Source organism: Colias eurytheme, chromosome 10 (genome assembly GCF_061535395.1).
Source record: "Colias eurytheme isolate Ceu_HAF_F1 chromosome 10, ilColEury1 Martin Lab GWU primary, whole genome shotgun sequence".
Taxonomy (NCBI): domain Eukaryota; kingdom Metazoa; phylum Arthropoda; class Insecta; order Lepidoptera; family Pieridae; genus Colias; species Colias eurytheme.
In genome coordinates this window covers 8,472,222-8,492,482 of record NC_142989.1, presented here as the reverse complement: position 1 = coordinate 8,492,482, position 20,261 = coordinate 8,472,222, and the positions used below count along the sequence as shown (strand labels likewise).

General features: G+C 34.2%; 1 protein-coding gene across 2 annotated transcripts; it reads left to right on the top strand.

Moving 5' to 3' along the window:
- Positions 1-1,906: 1,906 nt before the first annotated feature.
- Positions 1,907-19,704, top strand: Usp1 (ubiquitin specific protease 1). 2 transcript variants are annotated; one of them, XM_090106363.1, is made up of 10 exons: positions 1,907-2,018; positions 2,180-2,449; positions 2,726-2,906; positions 3,203-3,410; positions 4,146-4,293; positions 4,739-4,856; positions 5,872-6,074; positions 6,621-6,781; positions 14,413-14,615; positions 15,026-19,704. In XM_090106363.1, exons 2-10 carry the CDS (start codon positions 2,191-2,193, stop codon positions 15,399-15,401), a joined length of 1,857 nt encoding a protein of 618 aa, XP_089962489.1. In that variant the 5' UTR covers positions 1,907-2,018; positions 2,180-2,190; the 3' UTR covers positions 15,402-19,704. The 2 variants fall into 2 exon arrangements, with proteins under 2 accessions (XP_089962489.1, XP_089962487.1); XM_090106361.1 differs by having other exon boundaries at positions 1,915-2,050.
- Positions 19,705-20,261: the final 557 nt, after the last annotated feature.

The window sequence follows — 20,261 nt, the reverse complement described above, 5'->3', positions numbered from 1 at the left end:
TAAAAATATATGTCGTTATTATTTATAGAACATGATTTTTAGTTTTTTTTATTTCGAAAAATCCTGAATATACAAACCAGTGTGGTCACCCACAGAAAGAGACAAAAAACAACACTGACGTCATTCAAGGTTATATTTTCTTGTGACAAGTTAATGGTCATAGTGCAATCTCCAGTGTATTAGATATAAGCTTAGATTACAAAATAAAATACAGATGGAGCATGTCAATCATTCATCGCCCTTGTCAAAGAAAATACGAAATCAAAAACGAATACGTTCCTCCGCTAGTGCTATAGCGATTCTAGTGTCATGTAATACGTCAAAAGGGGTTTGATATTTTAGTAAAAAAATGCTGTCTTGTGATATTAAAACGCTGTAAAACTTGTTCCCGAAAACAAACAAAAAGATAAAACATCGTTTTACAGATTTTCTGTAGATTATTTGGCTTATTTAATTTTGTATACAAATAATAATTTTACAAATACGAAGGAATTCAAAACTTCAACGTATGCTGCCAGTATTTTGAAAATGAATTTGCCATTTTTAGGGGTAAAATGGTTAAAAGATATTCGGGGATTTTTCGATCGTGAATGTGATTATTTGTATAGTGCAATAAAAGTTCATGGTCATTATTAGATTATTTTAAAAAGCATTATACATTTTTTTGTTAATTTTATAAAAAGCGTCGTTTTCGCTTGCGATTTAATTCATGTGAACACATGATGGATATGATGAAAATAAAATGTCCCGCATTCTCGACTAAAAACTGCCGCTATTCGCATTCATATGTTTTGAAATATAAAAACTTTTTTTAATGTAATTTATTTAATAAATTTAATGTAATTTATTTAATAAATTTAATGTAATTTATTTAATAAATTTAATGTAATTTATTTAATAAAAATTGAATAAAATTATTTTGTCCATGTTTAACTTTAGTAGATAGGTGATAAAATAATTTTTACAATATTATAAAATAATATCAAAAACCCGAATTTATATTAAAATAAAAATTAAAACATGACTGCTAATAATTTATGTAGCCTACGTCACTACCACCACAGCTACCTTCATAATTCAGATGATTGCAATGACACCTCATATTAAGTCACAACTCAAAATCGATCCAACAGTTTATACTGCAGGGCGTGTCAAAGAAATATTATACATACATACCTACACTCGAAAAACATAACCCTCTTTCTTCCGTAGTCGGGGAAAATTTTGGGAAAATTTTCAATATCTGGTAACATAACACCCACACAAAAGCACCGTGTACGTACAGTGCAACGGCGAAATGACAGCACACATAGCTTTATGGAAATGACGATAAATTATTCGGTTTAGTTCGGCAACGCTCCATCTGTCTTTTATTTTGTAATCTAAGGATATAAGCTTCTTGATCATCACTTTTTGCTCTAGAATATTATTAGTTATCTATTTGATTTATTCGTATTTCAAAAAGTGCGCCATACTGGAACGGAAGTTCTCCCATCCTTGTTATTGCTCTATTCGTTTTTTTTTCTCTTCGTGGTAAGAAGGTGTGTCTATTTGACAATTAATATTACTCTTTTCTTTTCTAGACTATAAATTATACTAGAATAGAATACTATTAATAAATAAATAATAAACAAATTTTAAACAAATAAATAATTTGAATTTGAAAAGAATCGTCAACTTCTACTTTCTATAGCATGATTGCTTCGAAATTTTATTAACTTTGGCATTTACTTATAGTAATTTTTTAACTACTTGACTTTAAAAAAACCAACAAAAATTTCGCTAGAGTATTTGATTTATTTTTTTATTATGTTTTGTGATTATGATAATTTTACATCTATATTACCGATATTTTTATCGGTAAATCGGTGAACAATGAACATCACTAAATTTTCATTACACAACTAATCCAATATGGCGGTCTGTTACAAATGGAGTTATTCGTGGTTATTTTCATATAATTTCTGTTTATTTTAGCAGTTTCAACGTAAGGAATACATTTTCATATAATATATAATGTAAGTGGATGAGAAATATATAATCCCATGCCGTAAGTATGCTAATAGACACAAAGTGAAAATATTTATACAAATATCCTTGACCGTTCTACAAGTAGCAAAGTTTCCAATCATTTTCCAATACAATTTGTATTACAATAAATTGCCTTTGATCTTTACAGGTATTCTGAAGATGCCCTTAAATCCTATGCCTGAAACTAAAAAAGGTGTCGATAGAACTAAATTTTCACTGTCTCTGAATAGAAATAATGCAACACAATTAAGGAACGAAATTAAAAAACCGGGTTGTAAAGAAAGTACTTATTCCTGTGAAAAATCTTATGACAATAAAGAAAATAAACCTGTCAAGAGACCTTTACAAGGGACTTACAACAATACATTGAATGCTGCTAAAAAGCTGAAGCCTTTGACTGAATCATCAAAAGTGGGAGGTAATTATTGACAAATTTATGAATACTACAACAAATTATTACAGAAGTTTCTAGTTTATTGTTATTTATTTAGATATGACTGTTTTAATAAAAAAAATGTTAGGTACCTAAGTAAATCTAAATGTGGTGATATGCATATTGATTTAATTCAAAGTTTATTTGAATAATATGGATGATAGAACATAATATTCTATTTTAATAAGAATCTAACCTATAGTATACTGCATGATTGATAATAATGATGAAGAAAAGTTTTAATATATGATTTCTCGGTAGCTTCATTCGCAGAACCGAAGTTAGTGATACTAAAGCCCAAGCAAGGCAGCACTGCCATGTTGAATGGCCACCACTCGTCAGATAATCAGTATGGGGGGGGCTCCCAAACCAAGGCTCCTATCGCCACCCTCTCTAATCTTGGAAACACATGTTTTCTTAACAGTGTATTGTATACTTTGAGGTGAGTAAAGTTAACCATATTAATTATAATGCATCCATGCATTTCTTTTACATTAGTAAAAAGATATTATGTTTTGAAGCATTGACAGGTATAGTAAATTTATAATAAACTGATGAAAATATTAAATTCAAACTAAAAATTTATTCCTACAGCAGTGCTTTTTGAATCATCAAAGTACATAATTATATATTTACCACCAGAATGTGATAACACTACCAAATCATCTATAGATATTCAATTTATTAACCTACTTAAAGCCTTCCTTAACAATTGTTATAATCATAAATTACTTTCAGGTATGCCCCTCAATTTGTCCATAATCTGCACCATTTAGTGTCAGATTTGAGTAGAGTGGAACAGAAACTTGGCAGCATCAGGTTAAAGAGTTCCTCCCTCGGTAGAAGTGCGGCTGGCATTGCATCTTCAGGAACTAGGTCCTGGAGCAGTAAAGATTTACTGTCTTTGGGACAGTCGGATAATAGTTCGGGAAAGAGTAAAATACAGGTAATATTGCTTGGTTAAATAAAATTGTTGAATCAGGATTAAAAATAATGGTATTGAATTTATATTTTTGGTTTTATGGCATTCAAATGCTTTATAAATATAAATTTATAAAGAATAGAAAAAATTCAATCACGAGGCGGGACTTTTTTCTATTCTTTATAAATTTATAATAATGGTATTATTATCGTAAATGTTGTATATAATTAGCTTCACAGCTTTTTAAATGGTTGCCATAAAGTTATCATTCTTAATAGGGAGAATTTTGTAGTGAATCAGAGAGATAACAAAAAAACTTTATCAGTGTATTTTCTTAAAAAAACATTGAAATGATAGTGTAAATCCAAAGTATTAAAGTTGACAGATTTATCAGATATGCTATTACTGTGCCAAATTATGAATTAGATTATATAATAATGATAGGAAATTTATATTGTATGTATGAGTAATAAGTGTAAAGCTAGAAAAACAGTTCTCTTCTATTGTATGAGTAATAAATGTGCAGTAAAAAAAAGACGTGTGGCACTGTGGACTGCCGCGGTAAAGCTATTGCATAGCATGCCTTCAAGCTACACCTCCGAGCCCGTCGGAGTGGGGAGCGTGAGGTTTTTACGTTACGGAATTTCTCGATTCGGTCCCCGCGCTCAAGGCCCGCGATAGAAGCTATGCAATAGCTTAAAAAACAAAATCTCAATCATATAGGTTTTTTTTATATGAAGTATGTTTGAAACATTGTAGATAGCAACAGAGAAACTTCACGAGACATATTTAAGTCTGCGTGCAGTGGAGAGCAAATGTATGAACACGACAGCTGACACAAGTCCTGAACCGTACGCAGCTGATGCCTTTTTAGCAGCTTTAAGAGATGTCAACTCTACTTTTGAAGGTTAGTTTATTTTATAACTACAAAAGAAAATGGTAAAACTCCAGTTCCTAGGAATTGAAACTGTCAACTGTCCTTTTGAGAGCAGATAGAGTTGAGTGGGGCTGCCTGTAGCAGAAAACATACACAATCAATTATACAAATGAAACAGGCACTATACAGCAGAGATTGTTTTAAATATAGTATTGATTGCTATACAGTGGTTAATGCATTATGAAATGTACAGTAGTAAATTGCAATATTGAATTGTTTTATACAATTAATTGAATATGATATTTTTGTATGTGGCACTGCTAGTCTGATAGATATTATGATTGTTCTTCACTGTAATAAAACTTTCATTTTTATATTTTTCAACAGCTTGTGCCTGTGGTCCCATAAAATTGGTCTAGTTCTGACAATTTATAGCCACTTTAGTTTTTGTTTAAAATAAACATTATATTTATAGGTAACAGACAACAAGATGCACACGAATTATTGGTGTGTATATTGGACAATATACGTGAAACATGTCGAGCGTTGAGCGCTCGCGCCTCGCGCCTGCAGTTGCAAGAAAATGGAGATAGGTATGGATTTTTATATTTCAATATAACTAGAAGAATTTGAACTAGGTTTTTGTGTGAAAGTCGTAAATGATACAAAATTTAGGATGTTATAAATCTTATATATAAAAATGAATCGCAAAATGTGTTGGTAAGCGCATAACTCGAGAACGGCTGAACCGATTTTGATAATTCTTTTTTTATTATATTCCTTGAAGTACGAGGATGGTTCTTATGTAGAGAAAACGTAAATATGTACCACGGGCGAAGCCGGGGCGGACCGCTAGTTGTTCATAAAATTTAATGTAAATACAAGAATTATGTATGTTTAAAAGTCATTAATTTAAGGCTATAAAGACCCATTAGATTGTAATTTCTATCTAAACAAAAGCATTCATCACTTTAAGAATTCATGGATTAACCTTTTAAGTACTCGATGACATAACAAACATTATGTAATTGGCTTCTAATCTTAGTCTTAACATGAATAAAACATCGATAATACAACACTTATTTTTAATTTAATACGTAATAGCGTTAGCGTCGTACGTCGTGACGATTTTTCTATTAATACTTTCTATGCTACAAACATTGCATAATAATATTGTTATTGTTTTCATATGATTCATTACACACAGTACAATAATCATTCACTTGATAGAGGTTTCAGTGACGATAATTTTCGATATTAATAATGATTTTCATTAACTTAACATACCTTACTCTCACCACATAAGCCTTATTGAACTCCTATAGGAATTATATCCCTGTAGAGGGACGAATATAAATCGGTTTTGATAATGAACTCAATGAGTAGAATAATTCAATTTAGAGCTAGCGCACACGAGCAACTTTGTCTCCGCAACTATTTTGTCTCTCCCACCTATGGGCTAGTATGAAAGTGCGCGCACGTAGCGACGCAACTCCCCATACAAATTGATGGGAGAGACAAAATAGTTGCGGAGACAAAGTTGCTCGTGCGCGCTAGCTCGTACAGTAGACTTAACTATTTTCTACAAAAATCTATCAATCGTTCCAGTAATGGTCTCAGCCGTCCGCAAACGATAGAGGACGGCGGCAAAACGTTGGGCAACTTGCGCAAGTCATGGAAGAAACGCAAGGAGGTGAAACTGAACGATAGACGGTGTTCGCCCACTGAGGAAAGAGCTCCGTCGCCAGCTGATCCAGAGAGGGATGAACGGGCTCGACCAGGGTGGGACTTTGTTGCTGATGATTTTGAGGGTGAGTCTTGGTGTAATATGGAGTTTTTGGATATAAGTAGAGGTTGGCATTATTGTTAATGTTTGAATTTGAAAAAATTAACAAGTTTCAAAATCAGTTTTATAATGTAACAAACTGTCGAAAATAGCCTTGATGTATTTATTATCATAGATGTCAATTATTAATAGATAGGTTATTAATTATTATGGCATCAATTTATATTTAGTAAGTAATTTAAGCGTAAATATATATTCAAATATGAAACAGACTTACTGTTTAATATTTGAATTAATCATTTCATAAATAGATTTATTTGTTGCGATTTTTTGAAGTGAAAACTTCTTTAGCGGCGTTGGGTCTAAAATCTTAAACTCGCGTCAGGACAATCGAAAAAGCGTAAGACGGATTTTTTTTTAAGCCCTTATATTCCATGCGTAAGACGGATACCATTCCAAAATATCAAACATGCTGAATGTTAATAATTAATCAAGTTTTCACTTCTGCCGGCACTCCCGGAGTGCAACCCGTCTTTTTTTTTTAATTAATAAGCTTATATACACGTGGCAGGCACGATGGTGGTGCGCACCATGTGCCTGGAGTGCGAGACGGTGACGCAGAAGGCGCAGGCGGTGTGCGAGCTGTGCGTGCCGGTCGGCGACGACGACGCGCCCGACGAGCCGTTCCGCGCCGCCTGCCTGTCCAGCGAGTACCTGCGCGATCAGAACAAGGTGACAAAATGATTTATAATTACTATATTTTATTTTTTTTGATGTGATAACGTTTTTAAAATCGTTTTAGTCGGGTGACATGTTCAGAAACTTGTGTCACACCAAAACCTCACGAGCGCGATCGCAGGTATAACGAGAGAGAGACGAACTGATCTCCCGTTTCATCTCGAGCGCTGAAACCACAGAACATTAAAAACAAATAGAAGTGCTATAATGTCATAATTACTATGAAAACCAGTGTCGCCAAACCCACACATTTAAACCGATAGTTATACAGTACACTACAAGTAATCTATGCCTTTGATTGGACAGCTTAATTTGAGTAAAAACTGACTTAGGTTATAAATTCAGCATTTCAATATGTACCCTTAGAGCGTATACGCACTAAGAGCGTATACGCACTATGCGGGTAGCCGCATTGCGGGTAGCCGTCCGGCTGACCGCAAGCACAATTATGTACGTAATATTCATTTCTATGCGCACTGCGATGCGGCTACCGCAGACCGCACAGTGCGCATAGAAATGAATATTACGTACATAATTGTGCTTGCGGTCAACCGGACGGCTACCCGCAATGCGGCTACCCGCATAGTGCGTCTACGCTCTAACGCACCATGTTACGGTTTATTTTAGTATAAAATCCCTAGGTATATTAGCTGTTTTGTTTCTCATTGCACAGAAATTCCAAATTCGAAAACATCCAGCTACTCCACAACAGAGGGCGTTAGTTTTCGATAGATATAACTTTGAACCTCAACACATAGAGATAAGGTTGAAATTTGTGCCACTCAACATTAATGACATTAACTTGATATTTATCTGATGCTATGCTCTGAGGGATGTCAGCCTTGTTATCGATAATTATAATGTTATCGATAATTATTAGCTGTGTTTTACCTGAAAATAAAACACATATTAAATACTTACCTATATTTGAAGCTTACTTATTGAGAAGGTACCTAGCTTTTTCCGCCTATTTTCCCTCTCTTTCTCGTTGTATATATGCTATCTCTCTCGCACACGGCACACCTCCCACCAGGTGGCGCGGCCGGCGCACGATAATGTGCAGGCGCTTGATCTTCTTCATTGAGTCGAAATCCTCAACAGGTGGACGTTAAGTGTAAGCTTCAAATATAGGTAAGTATTTAATATGTGTTTTATTTTCAGGTAAAACACAGCTATTAAACACTTGACCGTAATTTGAAGCTTACTTATTGAGACCTGTTTGTGACCCACCTGGTGTACAATATATGGACGCCAATGTGAATTTGAATAGGTACATAAGTAATTACTTATTTCTTTATTTGAAAGAGTAAGGTGTGCAGATAGTATACCAATAAATCACACAAATTTTTATATTATTTATATTAACAATCCCAGATGAAAAGTTAATCAAATAAGAACCAAAAAGTTAATCATAATGATTAAAAGTATTAGAACTTATGAGATTGGTTCAAGCGTACCTTAGTTAACCTTTGGGGCTTGAAAAGTTAAAGTTACTACAATTTCCACTATCTTTAGCGTAAATCTGCGAAAGAGCAAGTAACGACTTTTAATTACGCATTTAGATGTTACTTACAAAATTAAGCAACAGCTCATCACCGACGAGGCAAGAATACCTCAAACTCAAACCTTTATTTATTCAATTAGACTTCTGTAGAAGCACCATTGAATCATCATAACATAGATTTACCAGCTGACTCAACTCACACAGTTTTAACCCAACCTGCTACTAGCGGACAAGAAGAGACCTTGGTCTCTACTTTTAGGGTCAGAAATAAATTCAAAAGGTCATCCCTTGGATAAGGTAATAAAATAAACCAGGTAAACGGTTTAAATTATATTACATATTCATATATGTAACATCCAACCAAAGCGTGCGGTGTCTATTAATGTTTAGAGCCAACGCCACCGATCATAATCTAAACATGGCTGGTACTTTCAGTACAATGCATGAATTATTTATTTAAAACTGATAGGTTATAAACTCTGTACTGGAAACAAATATAATGAACTCAAGAAGTTAGAGACTAAAATGATAAGAGCTTATCTGTGTCCCAAACCTGCAATTACTACAGCTAAGTATGATAAGTTTTAATCAAATTAATTTTAAGATATAATTATGATTTACATCAGAACTTATATACCGAAAGTCTCGGGACTACATAACGTGACTTATTTATAATAATAGTGTTTGTGCATAACACTAGGCCATCAACAGCTATATGAACGTCAGATAGGAAATGAGCCAAATTGATCCAGTAAGTAACAAAGGTTTTTAACTATACTTATTCTAATTCAACCAACTTCTACTAGATACTCCGTATGTCTTTTGGGTAGACGGAGGCAAATAGGATTTTTCTTCCGACTATAACATTTGATATTTGGAAAATGTACTCCACATTTTCATACCTTCAGAGTCAGATTCTAGTGGTGCAGCACTAAACACTGTCTATTAGGTGGATGGTGCTGCTGACCGGGCCTTCAGTTCTGCTTTCCAGAATACCTTCGCCCTTCTCGGTGCTACTACTACTGAAATAGCGGTACTCTATCGCGTCGTTCAGGTCTCTAACTGACTAGGATTTCTCATATTATCGTAACAACCCTCGCTCGTTCTAACGAGAACAAATTATCGCCAAGGAATTCTGCTGCAGGATAATGGCAAGAGAGATTATAAGCTTAACTATGCATTATTATGTTCAGGAATATGGTGGATTTTGAATACTATCGTCGTCTGAAAGTATCTCCTTTCGATTAACTTCATTAAGGATGCAGATCTGATCCCATCTTTGTTCCGTAGGAATGCTACGACAGTCTAAACGTTACACTGAACAAAGAAAATTGCCCTAAATATAGTCGGTTGTTCCAACATCCGTAATATGGCTAGCCTACCTTAGTTATCCCTTGATTGTAACTGCTACCAATGGAGGCATTGCTCTTGTGTTGTCCACAGTTGTGCGAGTGCAAAAATGAAGAACTGAGCTCGTGGGGAGCTATGTCGAATGAATCTGAGTTTAGATTATGACAGTATAGGACAGTTAGCTGTGGATGCGAAGACAGGACATTACTTTATTCATCCGTAACCTCGAGAGGCAGAAACGGACAGCGATATAGCAAGAACTAAACTAGCAAAGTTTAGTTCGCTTACCAGACTTTGTCATGTTTTAAATGCAGTATATCCTCTGTATAGCATTGCATTTATGACTATTATATTATTCGTCCATGCTATTGATAAACTTAATTCACCCGTAAATACGAGAAGCTGGCACGGATAGCGATATAGCAAGAACTAAACCAGCAAAGTTTAGTTCGCTTACCAGACTTATATTTTAAAAGCCGTATAGTCTGTACTGCATTTCATTTATTGCCCCCCCCCCCCTCAAAGCAAAGAAATGAGAAGTCATTTGGCAGAGCTTTCTCGTTAAGGGTAGGGGTTCCAACTTCCAAGTAATATCTAATAATAAGAGGCTTTTGTTTGGAAAGATTGACTTTCCGTTATTTATCCTCTATCCTATGTCACTCAACAGTCAGTATTCGCAGCATTCGTTGAGTACTTAAACGTTTTACGTTAATAGTTGTATATAACTTTATTATACAATATAATAATCCTGGTGGGATGACAAGAAACTTGTCTAAACAAACGATTATCCTAATCCCTCAGCGATTTATTGTTTGAGCCCTGAAGCAAAAACTCATGGGTGCAATAATGAGGTCAAATGGGTTGAAAAAAAGTCAAATAAATTGCCTACAAGACTGGGCAACTAAAATAAGCCTATGAGAGGTCAACTAGGTATACGTAATCAATCGTCATTTGTTACATTCAATCGCTTTGCGATTAAAAAATCTCTTCCGATGTTTTTATATATGAAAATTGGTCGGCTAGTGCCATTGAATTACGATACCGTTGACACAAGGCTTGGTGACAATCCTCGAAACCACCGCCTCAAATCATCTGCGAGATGATATTTGATCCGACTCGCCTTCCGTTGTTGTGAATAGGCTTTGCATTGGTATGGTAAATACGATTTTTTCAATTCCAATTTCCATAATTGGTAAACCAATGGTGGTTTCCTGATTAAATAAGCGTAAGCGGTAACCTTTTAGGATACGAAGTATCAATTTCATGCGCCCATTATTTAACGTCTCTAACCTATATTGTATTTATTAGGTCATATTACTATACTGCCCACTGTGAAGTAGATTTCAAAACCTTTTGCTACCTACCTTAGAAGAGTGAAGATCCGATATTGTCATATCCAAAACTTCTTTCGTGGGTCCTCGGTGACGAAAGCAAATATCTATGATCATTTTAATGATCAATCCTTTGTATATTTGCACCAATCGCCATCAAAGCCCCGCGAGGGCTGATATATATTTGCACCATTTCCCCGTGGGGACGGTTGTCATCAAAGCCCCGCGAGGGCTGATATATATTTCCACCATGTCTCCGTGAGGGACTGTTGTAATCAAAGCCCCGCGAGGGCTGATATATATTTGCACCATTTCTCCGTGAGGGACGGTTGAAATCAAAGCCCCGCGAGGGCTGATATATATTTGCACCATTTCTCCGTGAGGGACAGTTGTAATCAAAGCCCCGCGAGGGCCGATATATGTTTGCACCATTTCCCTGCGAGCGACAGCTGCGCGAGGGATGTTTGTAACTAGAAATAAGTAGGGCCTGCCAAAAAATGCTTAAGAGACACCCTGCGAGGGTGGATTTGACCTGGCTAACCCCTGCGAGGAGTAGTGGCCACATTTATGTACCTATTCTGCTTCGAGCAAGAATATTCCTTAGTGCTAGTATAAAATTATCAGTAAATAATCATTTAAATAATATAGCAATTAACAAGGTCCTTTAACTTATTTTCCAATGTTAGCGACAACTGTCCAGGATGAAATAACAATTGATTTGACAATGGTAATTAATTATTATGTTTATATAAAAAAGGACTAACTATTTAATAAATTCATAATTCAAATCAATTCACTAAATTTTAAAATGAACTTCGATTCATATTTATTTTTGTTCATGCAATCGATGTAACATTTAGTTGCTTAATATCCGTTAACATTCCTTACGAAAGCAACCATACCGTCGTAGGACGTTATATTTAATTGCACAAAATAATTTCCACTCACCCGCAATTTTTTACTTTTTGTCAAGGTGTAAAAGTTTATAATATTATTCTAAAACGTTAGAAGAGAATTGTAAATCCTTTGAAATAAATGTATCTAAATCTAATTTCTATTAAGGTATCTCGATAATTATTATACGATAACCCTTTCAGCACAAGTTCAGTAAACCAAATAATTTAATTGTAAAATTTTGGTACTTACTCGTTTTAACAAAAAAGTTGCATCATTTGAAACATAGGAAACGTAATTTTCAATCAAATTAGCCGTGTGTAATATGTCTATTTTCACATAAATACGGATCAGAATAATACTCATAAAAGGACACGTATAGACTACGGATAGTTTTGAATGTGTGGTTTTCATGGTACGGTACATTCATGGTACGTATCAACTATACATGAGCGAATTCCATCATTATTCAGTTGAGCGGCTAACTCCCGTACGATTTATAAAACAATATCACAACATGCTCTGACATGTCGTGACTTCTTGGAGCTGACTCATCTCGTCGATAATTTTTAGTAATAAACTATGATAGGAATTCCGAACCGTTCCTAGCGATAACGACAATGTAATAAAGTCGTAGCAATGGATTGTATGCCTGTAAAGCTTTGAGTTGCCTCATAGGCGTTGGCTCATATCCATACTAAGTATTAATTGTAATTTTTCCACGAAAAATTCACTTGTAACCTTGTAATAAAAACACATTATTAAAAATGAAATAAAATATTAAAAATATCTATATACAAGAGAGGGTATTTGATATATCTAGTAATATCAAATAATCACAAAAGTAATATTAACGATTCGAGTAAAGCCGAACGGTAACACCGTTAAAGTAGCTTTACTCACAGTATTAAAAATTCAAATATTAATTAGTACATATTGCATAATGAAATATTTCAAAAGAAAAGTTACTATTTCAAGTAAAATGTAACGGTTGTATCGTTAATTTTAAATATCTTTATTCATGCTATTAAGTATTTAAGCATAATGAAATATAAACTATTGCTGAAGGATTCATTAAAAACCTCAGCATTTTAAATAAAGTCCAACGATTATACCGTTGACTTAAAAGATTTTTACTCATTTTTAAGTAAAATATCATTAGAATAGATGTAAAAATAACTCACTGTACCGATCCGACGGGATACACTTTTTAACACTTTTAGCACTTGCTTTAAGCAATACTTAATAGCACCAAGGTTGTAGTCTTGTAGACAACCTTCTCGCGGCGGAAGCTAGACGCCAATGAAGAAGATCAAGCGCCTGCACATTATCGTGCGCCGGCCGCGCCACCTGGTGGGAGGTGTGCCGTGTGCGAGAGAGATAGCATATATACAACGAGAAAGAGAGGGAAAATAGGCGGAAAAAGCTAGGTACCTTCTCAATAAGTAAGCTTCAAATTACGGTCAAGTGTTTAATATAATATTTTTTTGTGTATTTTTTTTCTTTCTATTATATGAGTATAGCTAAAATGAACCTTAATCCGTAAGAAATTAGTACTATTATAGATTGAACAGCAAACAAGACTTTCTGGAATATTATTGCTGCTATCATTTTTGCACTCTAATACCGAACAACACGTCCTAATTAATGAATAAATATGGAAAAAAGGTTTGACAGCTGACAACCGACTCGAATATTTTTCTGCGCACAACTGAGAGCAAGTTAGGTGATCTTACCTTACAAGTGACACGTGGGCCACGCCCACATCACACTTCTATCTACTTTACTGTTTTGTGGCTGAAACCAATAAGACGTTATCACGTAAACATCTCGATCGTAAACCTACTTTACAAACAACCAATTTTTTTTTAACTATATTCTTTAGGTGCGTTGAGAGTAAAATTTCTAAGTCGCGTTATGGCAATGGCAATAACGTCACGTCATGGAGTAACGCGACGATTTTGGTATTTTTTAGTCTTGCCAAAGAAGTTTCTCTTCTGATACATGTGCTCGACACACATGCTCTTTTTTATCTATGAATGTCTATATCAGTCATGAGACTATAATTATAGTGCTGTTGTAAAATGCATTCAAAGTGTAGTGCGTTCAAGTTCATGTTCGTTCGTTGTTTATTTGTCCAGATTATTTTATCTGTTTCGTAATATGAGAAATTATTTGTTGTATTCTATGTTTACTGTGGCGAGTCAAACAAATGCAAAACTTGTCTTAACATTGAATATGGGTTATGGGTTATAACAGTGTCGCTTGTGCTTCATTAAAGCGCGACGCAGCATTAATTTTCATGTCCAATAAAAAAGAAGGGTCGAATAATCAATTAATCATTATTTATTGAAGTGAAAACTTCTTTAGCGGCGTTGAGCACTTTTTCTGTAATGGGTATAAAATCTTAAGCTCGCGTCAGGACACGTGACCTGATCAAAAAAGCGTAAGACGGATGGAGACTAGACAGCTATCCCCTCTCTACTACGCGCGTTTTCACTTCTGCCGGCACTCCCGGAGTGCAACCCGTCTTTTTTAATCCACAGTACTGGTGCGAGCGCTGCCTCCGCTACAACGAAGCGCGGCGCAGCGTCGCGTACTCGCGCCTGCCGCGGCTGCTGGTGCTGCAGCTGAAGCGCTTCAGCGGCGGCATGGAGAAGATCACCCGCCACGCGCCCACGCCGCTGCTGATGCCATGCTTCTGCGAGCCGTGCGCGAGACGCGGCCCCGACCAGCAACCTGCTCACAGGTGCATATGATAGTTTTAGTAAAGATCTATTTTTTTGAAGTGAAAACTTCTTTAGTGGCGTTGAGCACTTTTTCTGAAATGGGTATAAAATCTTAAACTCGCGTCAGGACACGTGACCTGATCGAAAAAGCGTAAGACGGATACCATTCCAAAATATCAAACATGCTCAACGTTAATAATCAAGTTTTCACTTCTGCCGGCACTCCTGGAGTGCAACCCGTCTTTTTTTATTTTATAATGGAATGGAAAACACCGCTTACAATATAGTTCTGTCAAAATCTATCAAGGTTGGTAAATATTAATAATTAAAAAAAATACAGGTTATGGGTCCATTTTATTAAACAATTTTCTATTGTTATGGTAGCACATTTTATAAATGATAACTTATCGATACCTGTATCAATTTTCAGGTACATCCTTTGGGCGGTCATAATGCACCTCGGTCAAACGCTAACCGGCGGGCATTACGTCGCATACGCACGGGATAGCTCACAAGCCGACGTGAAGTGCGACAGAGAGAGCAACAACGACTCCTCCGCCTCGAACACCGGCACCAGCTTCATGAGGACACTATTCAACCGACCGCGGCCACAACAAACAGGCTGTACAGCCCGAGATTGCTGTGTTCCCAGACATAGGCCGGAAACTGGCTGGCTCGCCTGCGACGATGACCTTGTCAAACCCATATCTAACGAAGAATTCGAAGACCTCCTGTCTGCTGAACCCAAAATGAGATCCGCGGCCACACCCTACCTACTGTTCTACGTGAAAAGTGAAGTCGGCTAGTGCTAGTGTATTCATTAGATGTAGTATGTTTGTTATTATTTAAAACGCTTTAAAAGACAGACATTGTATTTGTATTGTACTGTGTCGAGCCGAAGTGATATTACGGATATGGAGTTACAGTTCAATAGATATATTTAAAGCTAATTCTTGGTATTCTACTGACAATACAAACGCGAAAATTATGAATATATCTTCATATAAATGTATTATCTGTTAAAATGTATATTGAATGGATTCATATTTATGACGAAATTGTAAAGCTAAATTTATAAATAGCGTGTTATGTTGTGTGAGATGGCCTAAAGTTACATTCGATTTGATACTCTTTGTAACCGTACATTTAAAAATGTATTTGTAAAAAGTTATATGCAAATAAATGAATAGAACAGTTATTATAGTCCATTATTTGTATATTGTTAAAAGTAATGACAGTTCAAAATAAGAACAATATGCAAAAATTATATGCGCAGTATTACCACTGGATATATAAAGTGCACTTTACATAAAGAAAATTTATATATTTAAATAACTAATTATTATAAAGGTGTCATTCTGTACCAAGTGATAGTTTTTCAGATTGTAATAATTCTGTTAATATTGAAACAGATCACACAAGTTTGACACATTTTGTTGTCTCGAGTTTTATGGAGTCCCATGAATTTAAGATGAATAATTCATCTTATTATTAAAATTATTTTATTTTCGGGTCCTAAACTTAATGAAATGACACCAATCTATGGTTACATATTTGTAAATGGTGGATGGCTTTTAATATTTCTATTATCATTATTTATGAAAATATTTTGAATTCACTTTCATATTAATTAAAGTTGTGTTTGACATTCCACGCAATATTTTACTAGAAACATATTAATTAATGCTTTGTGGAAATATAACAATTATATACTGATCGAAACTGTATGATTTACCTGTTCGGACGATTTTCTTAAAGTTGTTACTCAAATTACAACTTTAAAAAAATCATCTCATTTAAGAAGGCTCCGGAACTTAAATGAAGAGTTGCTATTTTGTGGTTCTTTATGCATTTAGGGCTGATTTTTCAATTGTCAGTGTACAATAGATAACCAATACTTATCTGTTTATTTTGATTGTGAATAATATGGGGTGGCATTGCAATACTTTATATTTTGATTAATTTTACTTTTGAAAGATTAGCCCTAACACATTTTTAAGTCAACAAGGCGTACTTATGACTTCATTTTCTTATTAAATAATATTAAGCTAGAGTGAGATTCATTTCAAAGTTCGCTTCATACTTATTATGTTAAGTCTCTCAATTAATTTTCACGCGAATTAAATATAGTATTGTTTTCTCTTCTTAAATCCTTATTTAATCAAAAAAATTTGGTTAATTATCTTAATTAATTATCGAAAAACCTAATACTCCTGGGAATATTGTAATTGGACTAAAATTTTATTTAATAAGAATGTTTAAACTTATATGCATCATTTTGGAACTGCACGATTGTAAGTTAAATATTATCATTTGTATTTCAACCACATCTAGTAGGTGTTCCCAATTCAAGGATATTTTAACCATTAGTTAAATTTATTATTTCCAATTACTATTTTAAACAAAAATGCGTCAGAATAAAATATAACATGAAAATATAGACATAGACTTCGTACTTACTATACAAAATATGAAAAAGCAGAGAATATGCTTTAAGATCTTCATATAAGTCAAGAGTGAATGATTGTCATGTAGGTACTTGTTAAAATCCCAGTAATATCTCATGTTGTTGACTAGACCTAACAAGAAATACAATAATTTATAATATGTACCAGTTTTAGTTTATACTAGAGAAATATACGAGGTTAATGTAAGATCATCAATAGTTATTAAAACGATATTATATTAAGCAAAAAACATATATTTGTGATACAAGAATATATTTTCCCCCCAAATAATTTCCCGAGTTAGTGTAATGTTTTATTAAGCCATCGCGTTTCGTCGATATTATCGCCTTATCTTAATTTTCGATGATACATAAGTAGTCGTATATTATACAAATTGTGGTTGTAGGGTTGTTTAAAAAATGGTATACCTTTTTTATGAAAAGAATAGCGTTTTTCAAACAGCCCTGTACTGTATAAAAGTATACTATAATACCGTCATTGAGCTATTATTACTACGTATAGAGGAGACACCACGAACAAAATCTGTGCTGCAAGCGTAGCGGCGCGGGGCGGCTTGTGAGTCATAGATTAAGCGATGTCATCGACTCGCCGTTCGCGCTATAGAGGCGAAACTTTGTAAATATTTTGCTTATTACTTATCAATTAAGAACAATCAATGTAACAAAAAAAATAATTAATCTAATAAATAAATTATTACTTAATAAACTTATCATTTAAAACCTTTTCAATTAAAACCAATCCATGTAAGAAAAAAAAATGATACATAGGTAATTTATTTTCATCTTTCATGATTTAACTTTTTTCAAATAATATCCACAGTACATACGATATTTTTTAAATGTGTAAAATTATTTTTTTCCACAACAAAAACATAATATGTGATGTAGGCGGTGTCGTCTCCATATGTATATCTCAATGAATACCGTGACGTTATTTGAACAATCCACGTATGGGTGCTTTTATAATTTACCGTGGCACGGCACGGTACCGCACGTTTTTATCGTCACGGTAAATTAGGAAAGCAAAATGTATGCATTTGTATGCAAACGCTTTTAATTTACCGTCCACGGCAACGGCACGCCGTGAACGGCAACGATCTACCGTGCCGTTGCCGTAGCATACTGCGCTCCCTATCAAATCGTCGCGGCATTGTTGAGAGTGTAGTGTGTGCGTACAAGAAATTTGTATGTGTGCGTGCGTAGCCAAGAGGCGCGGGAGGCAGGGCGGCGCTTTTAAATTATTACTCAGATGAGAAAGTATGTAATAAAACGATTTTGTTGACATCCGAAAATAATTGAAAAACTTATTTGGGTCTTCCTTGAGCTTATCAAATAGCGTGTAGTATGACCCTTCTAAATATTTTACTTTTAAAAGCGGATGTTGCCAATACTTTCTAGTAATATGTCTTTTTTTACGTCTTAAATATAACAAATAGAATATAAGTAGTCGCTGTCTCTTCGAGAACATGTCTGCACTTTGAAGACGCGCAATATTTAACGGCGAATTATAAAATCACCCTACGGCACGGCATGCCGTCCACGGCCACAAAACTTCTATCTCGTCCACGGTAATATCGTGCCGTGCCGTAAAACGGCAAATTATAAAAGCACCCTATGTATATCGTAAATTCACTTTATAAAATAGAAAAATACACGCAAGCGAAAATTTGATACAGAGATTCTAGTAAAAGCTAAAAGTTTGGTATTCATTGGCTGCTACATAAATCATTCATGCAATAAAATGGTATGTTTTACAATTATTGTGTTTAAATGGTACAAAAAAATGAAAAAATTGTACAATTTTTCCTGCAGCTTTCGACCAAACTTTTAAAATTGCTTGCTTTGTGACTGCTATCGTGATATATATTTAACAAATATTAAAACGAATTTGCTATAAGTAAGACATAAAGCCTTCTTCACAACTATTTTTCTACTTGGAATGTAATTATTATCCTTTTCTATATCTGTTTATTACCCTTTGTAATAGTTAAAATTTCTAAAATATGTTAAAATAGTCAATAATATAAAGACCAGTTAAAACTAAAATTGCTAGTTGCTATACATATTATGTATTATTAATTTGTATAATTTATTTTTTGCTAGAACCTTATAAGATTTATATGTAATGGTAACTGTACACACACATTTTGTTCACAAGATTCAGCGCTATTGTGTATATTTTTCCGATGATTTTTAACTAGATTAAAAGAAAACAATCTCTGAAATATTCAGTACTGCAATTACCTACAACGGAAAATTTAAATTTCGTAGTCTGTAGACAATTTGTGTACAATAACTTTTATATAAGTAGGACATAGTTTAAAATGAGTTCAGGGCCCCAGTGTGTATTAGCTTTAAACTTAGCAGCTATATTTTGTGTGTTAAAGATTAACATTAAAGTCCAACAATTTTCTACAAACAACATATTAAGCTCATCATATTATTGCATTGTGTACGTCACGTATTTTTATTTTTAAAATTATTGCCCTTGTATGTTTAGTGTGCTGTATATTTGTTGCAAATGCCATTCCAAAACCTTTCAAAAAGGTTATATCTTGTCAGTAGTTATATGACTTTATTTTACTAATGCAAAAATGTTATTTCATTGTAAATTAAATTTGATTAAAGTTATTTCGAATGCATATTGTTTATTCTTGTTACCAATTTATCCAGTTATATTTGTATTCCTATTCACGATCATATCTATACTAATATTATAAAGCTGAAGAGTTTGTTTGTTTGTTTGTTTGAACGCGCTAATCTCGGGAACTACTGGTCCGATTTAAAAAAATTCTTTTGGTGTTAGAAAGCTCATTTATCGAGGAAGGTTATAGGCTATATATCATCACGCTACGACCAACAGGAGCGGAGCCACGGGAGTGAAACCACGCGGAGCAGCTAGTCACCTATAAAATTATATTTCCTTTTATGATGATTATCAGATATGGTATCACAAGGTCTACGCGTGTTAGCTATCTGTTATTAACTATCGTAATAATAACTCATACAATACAATATTCATAAGCCATTTTGGGTTTCAGGCAATATTACACTTAAGTTTGAGGCTTTAATCTTTATTCTCACAAAAATGAAGTTGGCTACGATCCAAGTGTTTTTGATCGTAATGCAACCAGGTAAAATAGGCCTTTTCCACAGCCTTTTCATTCTCAATTATATTTCATCATGTAATTTGCTGCTC

Bases quoted from the DNA above. Each gene is read 5' to 3' on its own strand.
- Usp1 (XM_090106363.1), top strand. From the start codon at position 2,191: ATGCCCTTAAATCCTATGCCTGAAACTAAAAAAGGTGTCGATAGAACT. The intron at 2,450-2,725 runs GTAATTATTGAC...ATTTCTCGGTAG, and splicing joins TGAATCATCAAAAGTGGGAG to CTTCATTCGCAGAACCGAAG. The intron at 2,907-3,202 runs GTGAGTAAAGTT...AATTACTTTCAG, and splicing joins AGTGTATTGTATACTTTGAG to GTATGCCCCTCAATTTGTCC.